Source organism: Blennius ocellaris (assembly GCF_963422515.1).
Source record: "Blennius ocellaris genome assembly, chromosome: 12".
NCBI lineage: Eukaryota > Metazoa > Chordata > Actinopteri > Blenniiformes > Blenniidae > Blennius > Blennius ocellaris.
Window position 1 is genome coordinate 19667227 of NC_137661.1, and position 23100 is coordinate 19690326.

General features: G+C 44.7%; 2 protein-coding genes across 3 annotated transcripts; both read left to right on the forward strand.

Annotated features, from left to right (window-relative positions):
- Window positions 1-338: 338 nt before the first annotated feature.
- Window positions 339-6023, forward strand: LOC308137491 (cytochrome P450 2J2-like; the record flags this gene model as incomplete). Its single annotated transcript, XM_080506228.1, has 9 exons — window positions 339-521; window positions 2354-2516; window positions 2817-2970; window positions 3005-3203; window positions 3292-3468; window positions 3935-4076; window positions 4186-4373; window positions 4638-4779; window positions 4869-6023. The coding sequence occupies 9 exons, from the start codon at window positions 339-341 to the stop codon at window positions 5042-5044; spliced, it is 1524 nt and encodes a 507-aa protein (XP_080362354.1). The 3' UTR covers window positions 5045-6023.
- Window positions 6024-6419: 396 nt separating this feature from the next.
- LOC308137490 (cytochrome P450 2J6-like) lies at window positions 6420-21161 on the forward strand (the record flags this gene model as incomplete). Of its 2 annotated transcripts, XM_080506226.1 has the most annotated exons (9): window positions 6420-6611; window positions 7520-7685; window positions 7772-7924; window positions 8009-8169; window positions 8243-8419; window positions 8519-8657; window positions 19553-19740; window positions 19825-19966; window positions 20855-21161. In XM_080506226.1, the coding sequence occupies 9 exons, from the start codon at window positions 6420-6422 to the stop codon at window positions 21028-21030; spliced, it is 1494 nt and encodes a 497-aa protein (XP_080362352.1). In that variant the 3' UTR covers window positions 21031-21161. The 2 variants fall into 2 exon arrangements, with proteins under 2 accessions (XP_080362352.1, XP_080362353.1); XM_080506227.1 differs by lacking the exon at window positions 6420-6611 and having other exon boundaries at window positions 7574-7685; window positions 19825-20228; window positions 20855-21073.
- Between the last annotated feature and the right edge of the window lie 1939 nt (window positions 21162-23100).

The following is a 23100-nucleotide window of genomic DNA, read 5'->3' on the forward strand; positions in this document are numbered from 1 at the left end:
AAACCCACGCAAGGTCGAGTCATGTTATCATTAACTGATCCAAGATTAGAAAAAAAAAAAATAATCCTAATATTTATGAAAGGATTGTGTTGTTAATGTGATTAAAAAAAAAATAATAGACTGATAAGAACTTGTTCCTTTTAACTTCTATATGTTTCCTTTGTGGTTAAACTGTTCCTCACATCAGTCAAGTTGAGTTCAAACTCCTTTCCTGTTGAGCAGTGTGGGGCTGCATGAAGTCAGGGTGGTGTTATATAACATGTTGCTCAAGCCAAACACCACCACCATTGCCTGCCGAGTGAACTGAGGCTGGTCAGAGTAATTTCTGAAACTTCATCATGATTTTTAAGACTCTTTTTGACTGCATGGACTTTTCAAGTTGGCTGTTGCTTGGTTTTGCTTTGCTCCTGTTGATGGACTTGATAAAAAACAGAAGACCTCATAAATTCCCCCCTGGACCCTGGGCTATGCCTTTTCTGGGAAATGTCTTCACTGAAATCAACTCCAAAACATTAGAGAAGGTGAGTTGAATGTGCTTTCTTTTACAGGAAGGGAGTGTTTCTGTGAGGCACAGTGGAAGAAAGAAGCTAATTTGTAAAACCCACACTGTATTCTTATGCACATCACTGGGAAAAATAAACATTTGCAGCATACAAACGATTTGAAGGAAAGAGTTATTAATCTACAATAATGCAAAGACAACACATCCAATGCTGAAACTGAGATTATATTATTCATAAATGATGTTTTACAGTGTGACAGCTTTTCAGATGTTGATGTTTTAGTTCCCCCCCAAAAAGAAACAAAATGTGTCATGAGAGCAATAATAATTATATTTTAATAGTAAACAACTGAGGCTGAGTGTTTGCAAATCTGTCTGTGTGTGGTGTGTGTAAGAAACCTTAAACTGATTACTGGCTTGGAAATAGTAATTTTAAATTGTGTCCAGGCAGCTCCTGTTGTGAATCAGGTGCTGCCTCATTTCTCTGCCACATACTTACATTTACCACTTTACTGTATTCATTGATTTATTTGGATTTAATGCCTGCTGAATTGTTAACAATGAGCAATGAGAGAGTGCTTCTGTCCATCTTTCCAAGATGAATGTAATTGTCTAATATCTGGCAGCTATTCAATATTACTGTATATTTTGAAGGGCATGCCAAGCTCATGCTAAAAATGTGAGAAGTCCATTTACCATGCCCATTTACCATACACACAAAAACAACAATCACAATAACCTCAGACTTGTTCATTATGAGTTTCTGAAGGTTTTAACCTTTTTTGAATCATTCTTGTTGTTCAGAGCAGAAATGATCAAAATAGGTGCAAAGCTTTTAAGTGATTTCAGTCATGAAGTTATTGAGGGAAATGTGAAAATACTGTAACGTAAGGCTCCTTACTGTGGAAGCCTTGTTTTATTGTATTTCCCAACGTCAGTTGATTCAAACGTTCCTAAATTCCTTTCCTCAGTAAATGTATTTCTGAGCCCACTGAGCAAAAAGTGGTCCAAAACACATCTAAAAGACATTCAGGACCAGAAGACATCCAGAAGACATCCTCAGAAGAGCCAGAATGAAAGTTTTTTTTTTTTAATAAGTCGTTGCGGAACGTTGTATTAACGTCTTGTCTGGATGTCACATGGACGTCAATGAAAATACGTTGTAAAAGAATAAGTACAGGTCATCAGTCTTATCACAGGAAACAGAGGATTAATTTAGCATTACCATTTACCATCACATGGATGTTTTTAGAATGTGGAAGAAGCCAGAGGAAACCAGAGGAAACCCAGGCACTCACATGCAAATGGCCACAAACACCTCCAGCTGGATTTGAACCCACAAACTTCTAACTATGAGACAAGAGCACTAACCAGTTTGAGACAACTGACAATGCTAATTGACAGTGCTGATAAAACATTTACTCATGTACATAATTGTATTCACAAGATGAAAGGTTATCAAAGTGGCGAGGTTCTCCATGGAGATGCTTTGCGACCAAAACAATTATAGCTCAGACACTGTGCATTAAACTTCACATGCTGTCTCCTCTTGCCTGTCATGATCTACTTCCTCGTTATTTTAATGACAAATCAATCATCATACAGATAGTTGGACTTAACCAACAGCTTGTGACCTATCTCTTTCAACTGATTCTGGGTGTCTTAGATGTCCATCATTTTTATGATGTTCATCAGTTTTATGTCATTTGTCAACTAGTTCTGGCTGTCAGATGGACATCCAGATTATGGCCTGGATGGATGGACGTGTTTCGGACGTGTTTTGCATGTCTATGGATGTTGCTTGCTCTCTGGGAAGTGTATTGAAACGATGTGTTTTTTTTTTCAATACAGCTGGCTGAAGAATACGGCCCTGTGTTCAGCCTGAGGAGAGGCAGCGATAGAATAGTGCTTGTTTCAGGATACAAGATGGTCAAAGAGGCTCTTGTCAACCAGTTGGACAGTTTTACTGGAAGGCCAATCATCCCTCTTTTCCACGTTATCTTCAAGGGAATCGGTGAGTGCGCAAGAGCATGAGGGTATTCCACAACAAAAATATCTTGAAATTCATAATTTCTTCTTCTTCAGGGCAGAACTATATATTTAAAATATATTCTATTGTGTTTGAGCATGCATCGCAGGAGGTGCTGTATAATTTTTATGTTTGCATCGAGTCTCAAGGACACAACAAAAGAAAAGTGGGAATAAACATTAAAGTTTAAACAAGTGAAGAAGAAGAATAGGTTCCACTTGTTTTGATACTTCTGACATTGTTGTAGAAATCGCTTTATTAATGTTTCATTTCACCCTCATACAGGTATAGCAATGAGTAATGGTTACATGTGGAAGATGCAAAGGAAGTTTGCAAACATTCACCTGCGTCACTTCGGAGAGGGCCAATGGTCTCTGGAAAATTACATCAAAGTCGAGAGCAACTACCTTTGTGAAGCCTTCAAGGAAGAGCAAGGAAAGTACATGACATTGGATCAGTCCCTTCAAGTTTAGGATTTTTCTAGCAATATTATTCTTCAATATGTCTTCAGGAGGACCATTCAACCCTCACTACACAATAACAAACGCGGTGGGTAACATCATCGCCTCGGTCGTCTTTGGACATCGTTTTGAATACAATGATAACAGCTTCCGCAAGATTCTCGAGTTGGACAATGAGGCCGTCATGCTGGCTGGGTCAGCTCTTACTCAGGTAGTTTCTCTGAAAGCTAAAAGGTTTGTGATTATCAAACAAAATGTTGCTGCTTTGTTTCTGACCGGGCAGTTTATCCCATCTCCAGTTGTATGACGTCTTCCCTCGACTGATGGATTATCTACCGGGGCCTCACCAGACGGTCCACAGCAACTACAGAGGGATTGTCAAGTTCTTGACGAAGGAAATAGAAAAACACCAGGAGGATTGGGACCCCGACAACCCACGAGATTATATTGACGTATATCTGGCAGAGATGGAGAAGGTAAATATAGAGTAGTTCAATTTTTTTTTTCTTTCTTTCTGGGTACTCTCTTTTTCTCCTGCAGTCCAGAAACAGGCCTTTAACTTTAACTGGTGACTATAAATTGTCCGTAGGTGGAATCATGAGTGTGGTTGGTTATAATGGCCATGTTATGTACCAGGTACCCGTCCAGGGTATCCATGTTTGTGCTTGATGTCACTCATGATGGAACTCTTTGTGAATCACCCATAAAACATAGAGCAAAGTGAAAGTGTAATAAATTTGTGTGAGCTTGCAGCCGAGCTCTCTTCATGCAGGATCTGTGTTAAATCGGAACCAATGCTTCTTAATCTGCCTGTGCGTAAAGATGTGGACGACGTTGTAACGATACATTATTTTTGTCCAACATTTATGACTTGATGATATTTAAAAGCCTTCCTTTACAGTTCACAATGAAGTTGACAAAAAGTGTGTTTGGTTCTTGTAGAAAAAGGATGATCCCCAGGCTGGCTTCAACCCTGAGGTGCTGGTGGTTTGCACCCTCGACCTGATCGAGGCTGGAACAGAGACAGTTGCCACCACACTGCGCTGGAGTCTCCTATACATGATGCATTACCCAGACATCCAGAGTCAGTAGCACTTCAGTCACATTCAACTCTAGTCACTTCAGGTCACAGATGGCATCAAGGGGTTTAATGTTGATGATTGATGTGGTTCTCGCTGTGTTTTCTCTCCCAGAGAAGGTCCAGGCAGAGATAGACAGAGAGATTGGACAGTCTCGTCAGCCTGCCTTGGGGGACAGGCCAAACCTGCCCTACACTGACGCCGTCATCCATGAAATCCAAAGGCATGGGAATATTGTTCCTTTAGGATTCCCCAGGATGGCCCAGAAGGACACAACACTTGGAGGATACCTTATACCCAAAGTAAGATACAATCCACAGACTTCAACAGGCATCATCAACCTGGGAAATTCTAACTTATCTTCAGCAACAATATTGTTAGACAAATATACACAATTTAAAAAAAAAGAATTTCCCTCTGGGATTAATAGTTTTTCTTTTCCATTCAATTCTATTATTAAATGTCTACCTGAAAGCTTAGGATGTTGTGTCAGTAGCCAGTGCATATCTAAAATTTTATAAATTATTTATGTACAGGTCAACAGTGTCTTGTAACTTGTATTTCAGGGAACAGTTGTTGCTACGTCGCTTGGATCGGTGCTTCATGACAAGAACGAGTGGGCAACTCCAGGCATTTTCAATCCTGAGCATTTCCTGGATTCAGAGGGCAACTTCCTCAAAAGAGATGCCTTCTTCCCATTTTCAGCAGGTCTTTTATCTTTGTTTGACGATATTAACACTTTATTTAATAAGGAACTGGATGAAGGGAACATTAATATTACTGATGTTTTCCAACAGGTAAACGTGTGTGTTTGGGCGAGCACCTGGCCAAACTGGAGCTGTTTCTTTTCTTTGCCACTCTCCTCCAACGATTCTCTTTCTCTGCTGTTCCTGGAGAACTGCCCAGCTTAGAGGCTGTGATGGGCTTCACCTATTCCCCACAAGAGTTCAGGATGCTGGCTGTGCCTCGTTAATGTCACGACCACACACCTGGTCAAAGAGCGAGCAATATTGCTATGTCATCTTGCATAATTAATCACCGAATAGACTGCAGAAATGGGGTTCCTTGAAGTTTCTTTTAAAAACTAGAACTGTCAGTGAAAACAGAAAGCTGGATATCGCAACCTCAAACCGAGGCCGCAGGTCGTTTAAATGGCGAGGAAGGACCTCGACAGGAAGAATTTCATCAATGTGCATCACGTGGTTCATCACTCTTCTTTGAAATCTTCCATTTTTACTGCTAATAACACATCAGCAAAAAAATGCTTGCCGGCTACCTAATTTATCCCACACATTAACAAGTGCCAATATAAAACAATGTTTGCCGTATCTGTCATTTGGTTATATTGTTATGGCTGATTGATATATATTTCATGCTTTAGCAATCTTTCACATTTGTCAGACTTCCAGGTTTTCCAGCTGGAGGAGCTCACAGGTTTAATCATATTTTAAATAAAGATATGTTACAACGTTCTGATGTCATGAGTTAAAAAAAAAAAAAAGAGTTTTACCAGAAAACCTGAAAAACGTATTCATGTATACGTCAGAAGACGAAAATCACAGAAGATTTGACTTGAAACATGAAGTTGCTTGGACAAGTTTGAAACAAACGTGTATTTCAGTTGTTGGTGTAAAAATATGGAATTCCCCCTGACAGGATTTTAAAGGTTGTATGATGTTCTTCGATTTAAAAAGATGACTGTACAGAAAACATCGTCATGTACTTGAAGTGCAAATCAATTGATTCTGAGCTTGTAAACTTGTTTCAACTGTGTGAGCAGTCCGAGTCGCCATTGTTAATCACATTCACACACTAATGGACGCTGTGGCCATGCAAGGCGCTGTCAAGCCATTGGAAGAAATTTGAAGTTCAATGTGCTGCTCAAGGACATGACAGCGTGTGGAGATGGTGTTCTTGTAAGATACGTGTTGTTTTACTATTATTGTATAAAAGTCAATGGATTTCAAGCTTTGTTGTTTTTTTTTTGCCTGAATCACAAGAAGATAATGATGTTAAATATCATACATTTTATATTGTTTGAGATTTTGGGGGGAAAAAATAATTGATAGTATTGGTTTCTGAGGGGACACCGAACACACACAGTCACCTTGTCGTCAGGGTGAGTATCAGCAGTAACCGGAGTAACCGGAGTAACCGGAGTGAAGGGAATAAAGGGAATAAAGGAGGCGTGGCTCGGTGCCAGTTATGAAAACACCTGTGTGCAGAAGTGGACTCTGTCTGAACTACAAAGAGTAAGAATTAAAAGTCAACCTGCTGCAGAAAAGTCACGTCGAGCAAGAAGGAAACGAACAGCTGCAGTCTCTCTCTTCATTTGTCTTCCTTCAATCATGTGGCTTTCTGACATCCTGCTGAGTTTCGGCCTGAAGAGCCTGCTGCTGTTTGTTGTGCTTTTCCTGCTGATCGCAGATTATCTGAAAAACAAGAAGCCACCGAACTTCCCCCCAGGACCTCTGGCTCTCCCCGTTGTGGGGAACACACTGAGTGTGGACCGCAAACATCCACACGTTTACTTTACCAAGGTACATCTGGGTTTAATTTTCACAATAACATGTTTAAGGTTGAATGCGCTGTTATTCAGTCATAAAATGAATGCTGCTATTGGACTCTCTTTATTTTAATTAGTCTGTTCCTAAATCTTTTGTGTGTAAAGATGATGCATATGAGCGAACTGGTGATATTATGATGTTCTTATGGTTGCGTTGTCCTCTTCAACATCTGCCTCTTTCAGTATACCCACCACCAAAGCTCCACTGTATTAGACGTGCTGTTTTAATGACAAATCTGAGATAAATTATTTCGTTCTTGCTTTATACATTTAATAGATTTGAGCATACCAAGCTTCTTTAATACAGCTTATGCTCTTAAATCAAAAGACCATTAAACAATAATGTTTGTACTACTACTACTAAAAATAATACAAGAAAAAAAAGTTTTAAAATAATTAAATGTCTCTATTAAAACTTAAGGCCAAAAGGGAAAGTGGAAAACACTGAAGCTGAGCCAAGGTCGTCCAGGTAAGGGTTAAAAATCAGATGAAAGTCAGAGGAGTGTTGGACTGGAATCTTGGTCGGACAGAATATAGATAAAACCTGGTGCAGTCATCAGGTGAAGACAATCACACACTCAGGCACAGGTGAAAGACATCCGAGCAGTGAACAGCAATCAGACATGAGGAGGGGAATTCAAGGAGCCCGAAACGAGAGACAGCACTCAATATCACCCTTCTGTGCATTAAATGTATCTTTTTATGCCTTGTGGTAATATCATCTTTATATAACTTTTTATAATACTTAATATTTTTGCTATGTTTAATCTTTTCTCATAGTTTAAACTATTTCTATTCATGGTTGTGCTGTGGTAACAGAAGTTCTTGTTGACCAAGCTGATTGTGCTTCTCAAGATATTGTTTATGTCATATTGTCCACAGTTGGCCAAGGAGTATGGGAATGTCTTCAGTGTCCGTTTTGGTAGCGAAAAGGTGGTGTTTGTGTGCGGGTACAAGATGGTGCAGGAAGCCATCGTGTCCCAAGCAGAGAACTTTGCTGACCGGCCGCACAGCTCTATGTATGAGAGGATTCACAATGGACGCTTAGGTGAGAAAATCTCTACATTCATCCTCCTGCAGCACACAGAAAATCATGGTCTTCAGCGATTAACCTCTTTCATGCTTTCTGTCTAGATGGTCTGTTCAATAGCAATGGTGAGAAATGGAAGAGACAACGACGCTTTGCCTTGTCCACCCTGTGCTCCTTCGGCCTGGGCAAAAACACGATGGAGCAGAGCATCTGTGAGGAGCTGCGGTTCCTGCGGGAAGAGATGGAGAAGGAGAAAGGTGTTTTAAATTGATCAGCTCATACTCCTGTACAAGCAGGAGAATCCTCTCAGGTTTCTCAAACAGTGGTTTCTTCTCCTTTAGGTGGTCTTTTCACACCAGCAGGCCTCTTTAACAACGCTGTAGCCAACATTGTTTGCCAGCTGGTGATGGGGAAAAGGTTTGACTACTGTGACCACAACTTCCAGCTCATGCTGAAGTATATGTCTGAGGCCATTCAGCTTCAGGGAAGCATCTGGGGTCTGGTATGTTCACATTGACACTGGAGTTTAGTGATACTCAAATGCTTCTCTCATCATTTTTATTTAATTTTGGCAGCTCTATGATTCATTGCCTGGACTAATGAAACACCTGCCAGGTCCTCACAACAGAATGTTCAGCCAATTCAAAAGTCTGCATAAATTTGTTAATGATGAAGTGAAGCGGCACAAGCAAGACCTGGACCACAACAATCCCCAAGACTACATTGATGCTTTCCTCATTGAGATGAAGGAGGTATGACAATAACGTCTTTGAACTCAACATTTGTTTTCCTTCAAGCTGCCAGTTTGGTCACTAATCATCTAATGTGTCCACTCTGTATCTTCTTTATAGCACAAAGAGTCGGACCAGGGTTTTTATGAAACCAACCTGGTTCGGTGCTCTCTGGATCTCTTCCTGGCTGGAACAGAAACGACCTCCACTACTTTGCTGTGGGCTTTGGTTTACCTCATCAGAAACCCTGATGTCCAGGGTGGGTGGCATGTCAGAGAGTAACAATATCTGTAGTGTGAACAAAATAACTCCAGTGCTCAGAAAGAAAAGTGTAGCAGGAACCGACTCTCCTGAGTGCAGACTGAAAGGTGCTGAGGGCAGTTACTCTTCACACTGAACTTTGAATGTCATGATAGAGAGAAAATATCAGTTTATCATTGGAAAACCTCAAAGATTATCTTTATCCAAAAGTTCATTATTCATTCATGTAAAGATTTCTTACCTCATATGGTTCAGCAGTAATGTTGGGTTTTAGCTATTGATAAAGAAAATATAATGATCAAAGATAGTTCATATTTAATTTATTACAAATGGAATCTGATGTGCATCAGATAAAATGGGGCACCACCTGTTTAACATGAAATTATGCTGTCAATCCACACCTTGCTAACTGTTGTCTAACTTTAGTAATTTCAGAAATGGATATGTATCATACATTGTGAATGTATGTCACTGTTGGGATTTATGGTTGGTAATTAGCATAAATAATTACTGTAAGTAATGGATTACTGAAAGTAATAGATTACTGAAAGTAATTTAGGAAAAATTGGAATTACTAATGAAGTAAACGGTTAGTTACTCATCAGCAACTCCTAGAGTAATTGAGTAATTACTCAAAAGTTAATAAATTATCAAAAATAATTTATTAATAAAAATTATTAATTTGCATAAATTGGTTATTTATCAAATAATAATTAAATCGGGGCACCACCAGCTAAGCTGGAAATAGCTAATACCAAATTTCAGTCTCGTTTGTCAAAAAGGGTTATTTAAGTAAAGTTAATATTTCTGTGTAAATATAACAATATTAAATAACAAGGAAGGTGTGAGATTCGAGCACAGACTGTTACAAACCAGTGAATTGTCAACAATAAATACACAATGATAACCAAGAATCGATCAATTCAGTTAAAATGCGTTTATTAACAAAAAGTATTTATTCAAAAATAATTCATAAATCATTTATTAAAACACAATTAAGTAATAAACAATCAAACACGAAGATCTAATCTATTAAACAGCAAACACTATGTACAACGAAAGAGGGTGTGTGTGTGTGTGTGAGAGTGTGTATGAGTGAGTGTGTGGAAGCCTGAGTGGGGTGTAATGACCACGAACGTCCACCAGGTGGCGGCAGGCGTTGGAGGGTCAATGTGTGTGGGTGTAATGACCTCGAACGGACACTAGATGGCGGCAGGCGTCTAGTTCGAGGTAGTAACCGGAACGACCACTAGGGGCGCGGCGGCGCACGGAGGGAGAATGCAATGACTCGACTTGTCCACCGAGTGGCGGTCTTTCAAGAGATTGCAATCACCAACGCGGCCACCAGAGGCGCTTAGTGCACTCTTTCTGGACAGCGTGACGTCACTGTGCTCGTGCACGGCTCGTGAGCCTGCTCGGAGCGCGCCTGGGGGCTCGTGGCTGAGAAATCCCAGGGACAGTGAACTACACACGGTCACAGAAGCGGGTGCAGCAGCGCGCGGCTGCTTTTACGCGATCGTTTATGAGGAGGAGAGGAAAAATGAAAAGGAGGGAGGGAGAAGGGCAGTGGACAGAATATGTTCAGCTCTGCACACTGTCTTGGACTCCACAGTCTGGGAATGGTCTGTGCAAGTTGAGAGAGCGAGCGAGAGAGAGAGAGAGAGAGAGAGAGGAGGTTCGCGTGGATGTAAATCCAACGCGCAGACACAGATTGTTTGGAAACAGGGATCGGCGTCCCTGACTTCAACACAATAATAAACACACAGCAATATTACAGTCACGTTATTCTCATTGCCTGCCCAGACTCTAAGCCTTACTCAGTTTGATGAGGGTGAACGTGCTGCCGGCGGCCGGGGAAGTGCGTTGATTTCCCGGCTGGAAATTGTTTTTCTCTCTGGCGTCCCAGGTAAAACAAGCTAAAACTGGTCTGTGGACAAGGAAAAAGTCCACAGGATGATCAAGCGCTTCTTTTGAGGAGGGGGAGAAGAAGCGGCTTCAGGTCTGCATGCGGGAGGAGGGTGCGCTGGCAGCTGCACACTCGGACTCCGGTGAAGAAGAAAAAAAGGAAAAAGGGAAAAGTAGAAGTAGTTCCACGGTGGTTGTCGGCTCGTCCGGCCGGGTGTGGAACTCCGGCCCGGTCAGCGGGCACACGTGGCACTTCGTCTCCGTGCGAAACGGATGCGTCCGTCTTTACGCAGGTTTCAACATTGGAGAGGCAGAAATCACCCCGGCGGGGGTGTTTTATACCTCTTGTTGTGGTTTCGTGTTACCGGTCGGCTCTGGGTCATGTGGACCAATCCTGACGGAGGGCCCGCCCTGGACCTTCCAGCTGGTGAGGGAGCTCTCAGGCTCCCCCTGCCGTTGGCCTCTAGTATTGCACCTTGGACGGGGGGGTCCAGGGGGTGATCACGTGACCAATGGCAGACTTTTTCAGTTGTAGGCATGTGGTCCTTTGTTCTCAAAACGTGGCCCCCCCCCTCCCCCTTCCATGAGGTTGAGTGGCTCCAACATCCCCCCTTTGGTCCGAAGAGTGGGATGCGGATCTCAGGCTTTGGAGCAAACCTGGGCCGAAACGTCTATGAGTCTGTGAATGTCCCAATGTCCTGTGGAACACAAGGTCATTTTCTGTCCAACAGTTCATACATGAGGTTATTGTCCGAGCAGGGCAAGGCTAGTCTGGGCAGGGTAAGGCTAGTCTGGGCAGACCTACTATTCCTGTTCTAACTATCTAAGCCTTCATACATTTCATTTCTTACAAGTGCATCACCAGTGAAAATGAAAGAGGTAGGAAAGGGCAGGAAAGTTGAAGAACAGGAGGGAGATGGGTTAGTAGGCAGCTCGAGGACAAGTTTACAAAAGCGGAGGTACCGGATACAAGGAGTAGAGTCTGATCTGTAAACTGTGGATGTGGTTGCACCAGTGAGCAAGTGTCCAAAAGCCACCAGCCGTCTGGGGGTTTTGGTGCACCTGCTCCGGTGAGGAGTGAGAGTGAAGTGTGGTGTGTGGAGGTGCACGTGTGTGTTCCCTTCCAAAACCCAACTTTCACTACAGAGGCTTAAAACTGTACACATTATTTCTGTTAATAATGGCTAAGTTTTGAAGAAATCACAACTCTTGGCTCTGTGGTTTCACAGAGGTTAAAATAGCACTGCTGAGACTGTCAGATGTATCTGTGAAGGTTGTATAACCGTGGTGGTGTTAGTCTTGAGAAATTGCTCAACCCGGGTTAGTGGAGCTAAGTAAGGTGGTTCTACCTGTACTGAAGCTGCTAACGGAGGAGCTAATCTCCCTTCGATCTCGTGTGAGATTTCTGACTATACACAGGGGTTATTTCTCCTAAACAATACTTGACTGAGTCTAAGGCATGCTAAGTGGTGTTAACAGAGCTGGATATGAGTTTACAGTGACTATATTTCCCTGAATGGTTCAACTCGAGCTTTGTAACTGCTCACGTTGTCTAAGGAGGCAGGGTTAGATTTCTGATGGTGGCAGGGGTTAGTACATGCATCTGATGGGAATTGAGCATGCTGGCACTAAACCCTACTGATTAAAATCTGTTATGCTCCTGGAATGGAGGTTCTCCCCCCTCGCTAGGGGAGGAGTTGACCTTACTCCGAGGGAGTAAATTGATTGAGTGGCTCTGCAATGCAGGCCGTGACAACCCTGACCTCTTCTGGCTGGTCCAGAAGGTGCAGTGTAAGGTCATTTCTCTACCAGTCATTCTTTGGAGGGAGTGGAACCTGTGGAGTGGTGTATGGTGGACCGATTGGTCACCAACACCCGTTGGAGGCTCACGTCTCCATCTGCACCACCGCTGTTGCCATACCGGAGTATGTGGGTGGTGCTGTGGTTGACTCGGTCAACCTGGGAAAATGACTAGGAGTGGTATGGTGAATGGAGGTTGGCCTCCATTACCAAAATGTCGTACAGGGCAACCATGACACTGCATGTGGCATGTGTGCCTGTCTGAGTCGACCAAAGATGGGAAGCTCCAGTGGCTGAACGCTTGGTTCAGAAGGAGGGCAGCAGCCGGAATGGCTGTGTCAAGATGGAGGCTCCCAAGTTATGACACGTTAGTCGGGCTCTGAGGTTTTGACTGGCGTGAACTCTCCCTGCTGGGGGTTCAGTCCCATCAGCGCCACCTATGAGCCCAATGAATTCAGCTTTGGTGCGGCCTCCCAAACTATGCTGAGAGCAAGTTTGGTTCACGCTACCAGAAGTTGATAAAGGACGTGTCGTGTCTCGGCTAAATGTTCCTCACAGGTGCAGTGACGCATGAGGAAGTCATCCACATAGATGAGGGTTGCCGTGAGCAGCAATGTTACTCATCATGGTGTGGAGAAGGATGGTAGACACCGATGGTGGGTCTAAGTAGCCGAAGTGGCACCGGTTCCAGGCGAACTGGCGGTTGCCAAAGAAAGAAACTAGCTGCTACTGGTTAGCGGGGACCACCTTCGTGGTCCAGCACCGCTTTACCGCGTATACGGCTAGAAAGAGTATGTACTGGTGTACACAAGATGGCGGTGCCTCGAGGTCAGTGGGGACGCACGCCAGAGGGAGGTCTGTGACCCCCCTTTCGTGCGAGACCCGCGCGAAGATCGTGTGATAATCGCGGAAGACCTCAATGAATGCATCTCCTCGTTTCTGCTGTGTAAAGCGCTAGCTTTAGCAGGGTGTGGCTCGGTCTTTGACTCGAAACCTGAATAAGGTTCTTCTGGTACAGACGCGGTCTGTTTACCTGAAGTGTCTGTATTCTCTGGTTGAGTCATCGGAGCGTGCACAACCAGGTCACCTTCAGTGCTCGGTTTTGTTCCATGGAGAACCTGGTCAAGGTTAACGTGGTGAGCGCTGGTGATGGTTTTGGTTGTGGGAATGAGGAGAGCGGTGTCATGCGTGTCGTCACTGGTGGGGGACGACCGCAGGTTGTCAGTGAGAGGCACCATCAGTTCAAGATTGTGAAATGAACTGTCAGTTGACATCTCTAAAGGTGGGAATGCGGTCACTTTAATCTGACCGTGTGTCAGATTGTGGACCCGCGGGTTGGCTGAACGATTGTTCAGCTCCAGAAGAGATGTGTCACAGATCACCGGGTCGGGATCTGGACAGCGAGTCAAGGAGGCACATGAACCAGGGACCTTGGTTAAGGTCTGAAGTGACCATGCTGAAAGTGAGCGGTGGCTCGGAACTTTGAGCAGGCCGGCGTCGGTGGCCGATCTCTCGGACCAGCGCGCCAAAGGTGCCTCCGGAACCGAGGTTCCATCCATGTGTGCACCCCCCACGGTGTGGTGGGCGTGCAAAGAAGTACTCATGTAGAAAGAAGAACTCACGTCCTTCAGTGACAAGAGTAAAGAGTGGTGTGCTTGAACTGGGTCTTGGCTCGTCACCTGCGGCGGATGCTGACTGTCAGGGAGCCCTGAAGTGGATTGGCTGGGGTCAAACTCTGGGAGAGACCCAAGGATTGGTAGGGGACCTCTAGACTGGATGGCATCGACTCTGCTGTTGAAAGCTTGGTGGCCTGGTTCAGGGCCAAGGGGAGTCGGGCTGGTGACTTGAGACCAAAGGCGCCATTGGTTGCAGTCCATCAGCACGGCCAGTCGGTTTAAGAGGTCCTGACCAATAAGAAGTTCCTCTGTGTTCAGGTCAGTGACATAGATGGGATGTGTCACCGACATGTCCTGGAAAGTTATGTCGACCCAGACACGTTTAGTGATGGGAGACACGTCCTGAGTGAAGCTTCTGATGTTTATGCTACACTCTTCCACCTGAAGTGGCTTTCCTAGGGCACGCATGGTTCTAGCAACCTGCGTGAAGGTGGCTGAACACATGAGGGTGATTTCTGACCCAGAATCAAGCAGGGCGAGGGTGTCTACACCCCCTGCCATCACTGAAGTGTATACGCAGTTGGCATTGCCATTGCGTACAAGATCACCCAAGAATGTCAAAGGGGGCTCCTCTGTTGGTTCTGAGGGCCTCTTTGACCTCCTGGATCTCCTCCTCCTCCTCCTGACAAAGCAAACTTTGTGTGCGGAGGGGAGAGGCGACCGGCCTAGTCATGTGGTCAGGGGCCGGGAGTCCGGTTCCTCAGGGGAGTCGGGTCCCTTCTGACCAGGCGGGTCCAGGTCCCGCATCACCTCCTTGAGGCAGGATTTAACCCACTGTGGGACGTCTGCGTCCCAGTGGTTTTGGGTCTGACCTCGGCCTCGGTTGTGAGACTTACCTCTCCGCTGGGAGTGGTGAGGTCTCGGTCTGCCTGATCTCTTACCTCTGTGCCGTTGTCCACCTCGTGGTCGAGGTTGTGGACACCTAACGGGTCCCCCATCCACAGCAAGTGCGGGGGAGGGGACCTCGTGACCTACAGGTGCCAGGTTCGTGTTTCCAGTCGCCTGCGTTCTCAGGACGCCTGCGTCACCATCATGGTTTTCACCTGAACTGTGACGCAGCTCCCACACCATCTGCGCGTGTTTGCGGAGGTCTTTCATGGTGGGGTTTGTAGTCCTGCAGAACAGAGCGACATCGAACCGCACACTGTTGTGGAGGTTGTTAATGAAGAGCGACTTTAAAGTCTGGTCTTCATCCAACCCCGGTGCACTGCGGCCTTGGAAGTAGGCGGCCCTAAGGCGCCTATAGTACTCTCTGGGAGGCTCCGCCTCCTTCTGAGTAATGGCAAGTGCACCAAAGGTTGCAGAGGCAGGATCATTATACAGAGAATACTCTTCCCTAAGTGCATGACAGAGGGATGAGTAATGGTCTCTGACGGCAAGTGGGAGGGATTCCATGTAAACATGGACGCTCCTGGACGTCGTCTTCCAGAGAAGCTTCAGCTTCTCACGTGACGAAGGATGAGGCAGGTCGAGGAGGCAGCGTTCAACCTCCCGGAGGTAGTCCTCTATACTAACCTCCCGGTTGTTTGGGTTGAACTGCTCTATGTCCTCTGCAAGGGACTCAAGCTGGCGGGTCCGAAGACCACGTTCCCTTGGGGGACCGGAATGGTCCGAGTCATCTGGGCTGGACCCCCCTGGTTCTCTCCGGTGGAGAGAGTGAGGGTCATGATGACCAAGAGGGTCTCCAGTGAGTGGAGGACCAAAGCTGATAGCACGGTGAGGTGCTGCAGAATAACTCCTTTCATTCTCCTGAAAAGGAGTGAAAGAGCTGTGAGAGCGCATTGAGGTGCGGCTAAGCACCGATGGATGTGTGTCGTAACACACCGGGACCCTGCGGTCCTTAAAGTGAAAAGCTGGGGGGACTGGGTGTCGGTTCAGTGGGATGCAGTCAACTCCCACAACACTGGGCAGGTGTCTTATGCCACGCCCCCCTGGCTGTGTGTCAAGCCCCCCCCTCGCCATGGCTGCGGGGAAGCTTGATGCAGTCTGTCCCCCTGACGGGACAGCTCCAAGTCTACACTCACCTGTGGTGGGCGGTCCACCTGACTGGACCACCTCAGGATTGTAGAGACCTGGAGGAGGCTGTCCACCTGACTGGACAGCTTCAAGAATGCGCATAACTGGGGTAATTTGTCCATCTGACTGGACATTTTCCAGACTGCGGAGATGTGCTGCGTCTCTGCTGAGAGCTGCACCAGGTTTTACCCCAATGTGGTTTGGCTCATTGTTCTGAGAGCCATAACCTGACTCATCTTCTGATGAATCATCAGATGATGTGTCTGTTTTGACTTCTTTCACAGAAGTTCGGGTTAGTAACCCAATAGGTTCCGTATAAGGAGCCTGATCGTCCCTGGCCTGGATCTCCTGTCGCAGGCGGGAGTTCTCCAGCTTCAGCTGGGCATGGTTAATCCTCAGCTGCGAACTGTAAAGTTGCAGCTGGGAGAGCTGCTCTTGAGCTTCGAGAGCTTGCAGCTCGGCCTTGCGCTGGTAGAGCAGTGCAATGTGGCCTAACACATCCGGAATGGTAAGCTCTACCTGACCAACCGGGTTTCTCACATAGCTTAACAGCTGCCTGATCTCTGCTTCACAGGTCTCTAAGCTGTAGCTGTTGAGGTTTCTTCTCTCCTGTGTGGAGAGGCATAGGAGACCAGCGACCACAGTCTGCAGGGCTGGGTCATGTGGCTCCCGAGGAGTCTCTGCTCCGAGCACGCAGTGTCTCTGACTACTCATGGTAGGAGTCACGCGAAAGCTGTGTTTTGAAAAGTGCCAAAATGTTGTTAATGCACAGGTGATGGTTACACCTGTAGCTTACAACTCTAAAGGTTGCTAATTGCTCTAACTGTAACCTCTCTCAAGTTACCAGGGTGGTGTTAGCACCTTGGGTGAGCAATAGCGGGTTAGTGTACATTTATCTCTATGCTAGAAATAAAAGAATGCATGAAAATGCAAGACAAAGAAGGCTTTACCACTTCACAAACACAATTGACTTTGCTTAGCAGTGCTGTAACGTGTTCTTCGAAAAACTAAGTTCTGAGAAAAACAAAGTTATCGGTTGTAAAACTAAACAGACAATTCTGGATAAATTATGCAGATATTGTGACAATACTGGTTTTAAAACAGCCTCACACGGGGCACCATTATGTTGGGATTTATGGTTGGTAATTAGCATAAATAATTACTGTAAGTAATGGATTACTGAAAGTAATAGATTACTGAAAGTAATTTAGGAAAAATTGGAATTACTAATGAAGTAAACGGTTAGTTACTCATCAGCAACTCCTAGAGTAATTGAGTAATTACTCAAAAGTTAATAAATTATCAAAAATAATTTATTAATAAAAATTATTAATTTGCATAAATTGGTTATTTATCAAATAATAATTAAATCGGGGCACCACCAGCTAAGCTGGAAATAGCTAATACCAAATTTCAGTCTCGTTTGTCAAAAAGGGTTATTTAAGTAAAGTTAATATTTCTGTGTAAATATAACAATATTAAATAACAAGGAAGGTGTGAGATTCGAGCACAGACTGTTACAAACCAGTGAATTGTCAACAATAAATACACAATGATAACCAAGAATCGATCAATTCAGTTAAAATGCGTTTATTAACAAAAAGTATTTATTCAAAAATAATTCATAAATCATTTATTAAAACACAATTAAGTAATAAACAATCAAACACGAAGATCTAATCTATTAAACAGCAAACACTATGTACAACGAAAGAGGGTGTGTGTGTGTGTGTGTGTGTGTGAGAGTGTGTATGAGTGAGTGTGTGGAAGCCTGAGTGGGGTGTAATGACCACGAACGTCCACCAGGTGGCGGCAGGCGTTGGAGGGTCAATGTGTGTGGGTGTAATGACCTCGAACGGACACTAGATGGCGGCAGGCGTCTAGTTCGAGGTAGTAACCGGAACGACCACTAGGGGCGCGGCGGCGCACGGAGGGAGAATGCAATGACTCGACTTGTCCACCGAGTGGCGGTCTTTCAAGAGATTGCAATCACCAACGCGGCCACCAGAGGCGCTTAGTGCACTCTTTCTGGACAGCGTGACGTCACTGTGCTCGTGCACGGCTCGTGAGCCTGCTCGGAGCGCGCCTGGGGGCTCGTGGCTGAGAAATCCCAGGGACAGTGAACTACACACGGTCACAGAAGCGGGTGCAGCAGCGCGCGGCTGCTTTTACGCGATCGTTTATGAGGAGGAGAGGAAAAATGAAAAGGAGGGAGGGAGAAGGGCAGTGGACAGAATATGTTCAGCTCTGCACACTGTCTTGGACTCCACAGTCTGGGAATGGTCTGTGCAAGTTGAGAGAGCGAGCGAGCGAGAGAGAGAGAGAGAGAGGAGGTTCGCGTGGATGTAAATCCAACGCGCAGACACAGATTGGTTGGAAACAGGGATCGGCGTCCCTGACTTCAACACAATAATAAACACACAGCAATATTACAGTCACGTTATTCTCATTGCCTGCCCAGACTCTAAGCCTTACTCAGTTTGATGAGGGTGAACGTGCTGCCGGCGGCCGGGGAAGTGCGTTGATTTCCCGGCTGGAAATTGTTTTTCTCTCTGGCGTCCCAGGTAAAACAAGCTAAAACTGGTCTGTGGACAAGGAAAAAGTCCACAGGATGATCAAGCGCTTCTTTTGAGGAGGGGGAGAAGAAGCGGCTTCAGGTCTGCATGCGGGAGGAGGGTGCGCTGGCAGCTGCACACTCGGACTCCGGTGAAGAAGAAAAAAAGGAAAAAGGGAAAAGTAGAAGTAGTTCCACGGTGGTTGTCGGCTCGTCCGGCCGGGTGTGGAACTCCGGCCCGGTCAGCGGGCACACGTGGCACTTCGTCTCCGTGCGAAACGGATGCGTCCGTCTTTACGCAGGTTTCAACATTGGAGAGGCAGAAATCACCCCGGCGGGGGTGTTTTATACCTCTTGTTGTGGTTTCGTGTTACCGGTCGGCTCTGGGTCATGTGGACCAATCCTGACGGAGGGCCCGCCCTGGACCTTCCAGCTGGTGAGGGAGCTCTCAGGCTCCCCCTGCCGTTGGCCTCTAGTATTGCACCTTGGACGGGGGGGTCCAGGGGGTGATCACGTGACCAATGGCAGACTTTTTCAGTTGTAGGCATGTGGTCCTTTGTTCTCAAAACGTGGCCCCCCCCCTCCCCCTTCCATGAGGTTGAGTGGCTCCAACATCACTTTATGTCATTTCGTGTGTGTGTGTGTGTGTGTGTGCGTGTGTGCGTGCGTGTGTGTGTGTGTGTGAGTGAGAAACGGAGTTTACTTGTCAGCTGGACTTGTATGATGTGGCTCTTCGTAGTACTACTGTATTTTTTGTGGTTCTTGGTCTCTGACTGGTTGGCTACCCCTGTACTAAATAATTAATCTAGAATTTTAATGACATTTTGAACACTTTCTGTTTCTTTGGTTCAATGTTATTCCTTGAAGTGTGTGTAATGTTGGAACAACTCTGTACCCATGAAGTAGCTCTCAGTTTTAAGAAAATCCTTTAACACTGTTCAGAGAAAGTCCAGGAGGAGATACATCGAGTGGTCGGCCAGACCAGACAGCCCACCATGGCGGACAGACCCAACATGCCCTACACTGACGCGGTCATCCACGAGATCCAGAGACTAGGAAACATTGTTCCTTTGAATGGGATGAGGAAAGCAGCTCAGGACACCATGCTGGGCGGCTACTACATACCAAAGGTCCCTTCAATGTACAGCTATTTGAAGTAGGGGTGTTTAGTTGGATGTGGTAGTTCCTTGTCATCGTGTTGTTGTTTTTTTCAGGGTACATCCTTGATGCCCATGCTGACCTCGGTGCTGTTTGATGAGACTGAATGGGAGACTCCACACTCCTTTAACCCCGGGCACTTCCTGGATGCTGAGGGAAAGTTTGTGAAGCGAGAAGCATTTCTGCCTTTTTCTGCAGGTACAGTGCTTCAACACCACACTCACACTGAAAGCAGGACTACAGGTGGCAAGCAAATAAGTATCTGTACTATTTGTACAAATAGTACACATTTTTATTTGTATTCCTCAGACAACATTTTACTTTTGCTCCCTTTAATTGAATACAAACATCTACTTTTAAAACTGGACACTTGGGTGAAGAGAGGTGCAGAACTGTCAACTTATCCAACTCAACATCTGGTGGTAAGGAAGACTGTGGGCCAGACCCGGCAAGGCCAAAGGTATAGTGAGAGTATCCTGGAAATGGCGAGCAGAGTACTCCATCCGAAATTATTTCACTTCTCATCTCATATCAGTTTTTAAAGTTAATCAATTAATCAAAATACAACTGCAAACTTAAAGCTCTCATTTCAGGTGTGACAGCACAATAGATCTAAAAAAAATATTAATCATAGTCGGAAAAACAACTAGAACATCCCTCACCAATTTTCCAATGTGATATAAACTACCAAACCTTGCTATATCACAATATATTGTCAAGGTTCCACTGAAAAGGAAAACATAGAATATAGTACACTGTGGCGTGCTTTGACATCATTTCCCTGTTTATGAGTGTCGTAAAATACCTTCCCTTGATGATCATATGCCACAAAGAAACATATTATTCTGTGGAAACTGCCAGTCGAATAAATGTAGACTAAATGCATGCTTGATAGTCCCCTGAAAAACACTTGGAGGAAATTTTGCTGGTTATGTACAGTATGTTTGGTTATTCACTCGAAGATATGATGCTCACAAATTAACTTAAAAAAAAAACAACACATTTCTAACTCTGTCTGTGAGGTGTCTGCATAGTGATCACTATCTCTTAAACCTGAGTGTGTTTGTGTATTTGTGGCTCTTTCAGGGAAACGGATGTGTCTAGGAGAGGGCCTCGCCAAGATGGAGCTGTTCCTGTTTTTGGTGGGATTGCTGCAGAATTTCTCTTTCAGTGTTCCTGATGGAGTCGAACTGAGTACAGAAGGGGTGACTGGAACCACACGTGTACCTCACCCCTTCAAGGTTCACGCCAAGATTCGCTGAATGACAAAACATCTAACCAAACAACCATCGATATAAACCAAGGAGAGCTTATAATAATTATAATTTGAAAAAAACACATTTATGTAATCTGAGTAGAAATACTTCTGTCCGGTCACCATGACACATCATTTTTTCACCATCCTGTATGTAGTTAAAACATGTGAGCACAATTGTTGTTGTTTTTGTCAATTTTTTCAAAATGAATGTGGTTTAGCTATGTTGCTGCTGCACACAGATGCAGAGGTGAGAGCTTTTTGTCTCCATTCATCATTGGTTTACTTTGGTTTATACAATAAGCATGTAATCATTTTAATGGTCAATTAAAAAATTGGGTTGGTGCATCCTGTAACACACCTGGTCGTGGGTCGTCAAACTGCTGAGCAATGGCTTTTGTTGCCAGCAAGCCTGCCTATGCAGATACACAGATAATGCATTCTACAGATCGGGCCTCATTCTATTAACAGTTGCAGCACAATAGGTTTCGCTGCGATCCTCCATGAGCAGATCACACAACTTTTATTTTAATTCCAACAAACTGAAATACCATTAACTCAGCTTACGTGTTAAGAGACATCGACTGACCCCCACAGTGCTGACAGCACCATGAATGAGTAACAACAACACAATGCTGCAGCTATGAGTGAAGCGTGAGGAACAAAAGGCTTCATCAAGTAACTACTTATGTTTTACATTCAGTAATGAGAAACTAATTTACTTCTTAAAGCAGCTACGAGCCACTTGAACTGTAGCATATACTGTATATTTTCAATACCTATGGATATATAAATTACTATATACAGCAGTAACTTGATACTGCACAAGTAAAATTAAGTATTACATTTCGGCTGCAAGTAAAGTAACTCCTATTTTATTTTGAAGCAGTAACTTTAAATAGCAAAGGAATTATTTTTTTCACTTGATTTTGAAAATTACTTAAAGTCATAATTACCAGTTATTGCTTTGAATAGTGAAAGGGTCAACACATGATTCCCTTTTTTAGTCTTAGCTCTGTCCTTTCATATCCTCAGGTACTTTCGGTTTCGGTTGTACTCGCCGTCTTAAGAATCGGCTCAAACCAGTTCTTGTTCATGAAAAAACTTTGCTGCCCAAATGACGTACGCAATGACCTATGTAGCGGCCACTATATGACTGTAACAAATCACAAGCATGAAATACCTTCTGATACCAAATACGGGGTCCGCGTGAAGTCAACGGTCAATGCCTAGCTGTATAAATCGGCTGCCCCGTCAAAGCACGAGGCTTCTATTCTGTACTCTTGTAGTGCATGTATGGTTGCCCTGAATGCATTCAGTACAATAAAGACTCCTGCAATTCATCCAGACAACGGTTCGACTCTTCTTCATAACCAAACGGACGCGCGGAATTGATGCCAATTCCAACAATTTGGTGACCCCGACGTGATGAAGAAGTAAATACTTCGGATGAAAATCTTCTTCACACTGACAGACGATTTTGGGCCGGCCACCTAAATAAAAGGTAAGAAGGTATTATCCTTCAAAAATTCAAGGTCCTCTTCCAGTGTGTTGAGATAAGTAATCTGTAATTTTGATAAAATACTGTTGTCTGTTTGAATGGGAAATTGGGAAAAGTTGTATTATGGGTCGCCCAGCAGTGGGCAGGAATATAATTACTGCAGATCTTGACCAGATTATTGTGTGAAATAATTTGTATTATGGGTCGCCCAGCAGTGGGCAGGAATATAATTACTGCAGATCTTGACCAGATTATTGTGTGAAATAATTTGTATTGTGGTCGCCCAGCAGTGGGCAGGAAAAATAACTGCAGATCCTGACCAGATTATTGTATGACCGGCCCGTACGCGGAGGGCAGGAAAAGATATCCGTGTTGCGAGTCACGGTCAGACTCAAAGTAATTGTATTCGTGTAGAAATTTGGGCTTGAAGTTACGTGACGGCTGGGTCACGTGGAAAAAAAAAAAAAAAAAAAAAAAAGGATCCGCCGAGGTCCATGTACTCGATAATATCAGTGGCATCGAGTAAACCTGATCGGCATGTGATTATTCATGTGCGTCAAAAAAGGTGAAATTTAT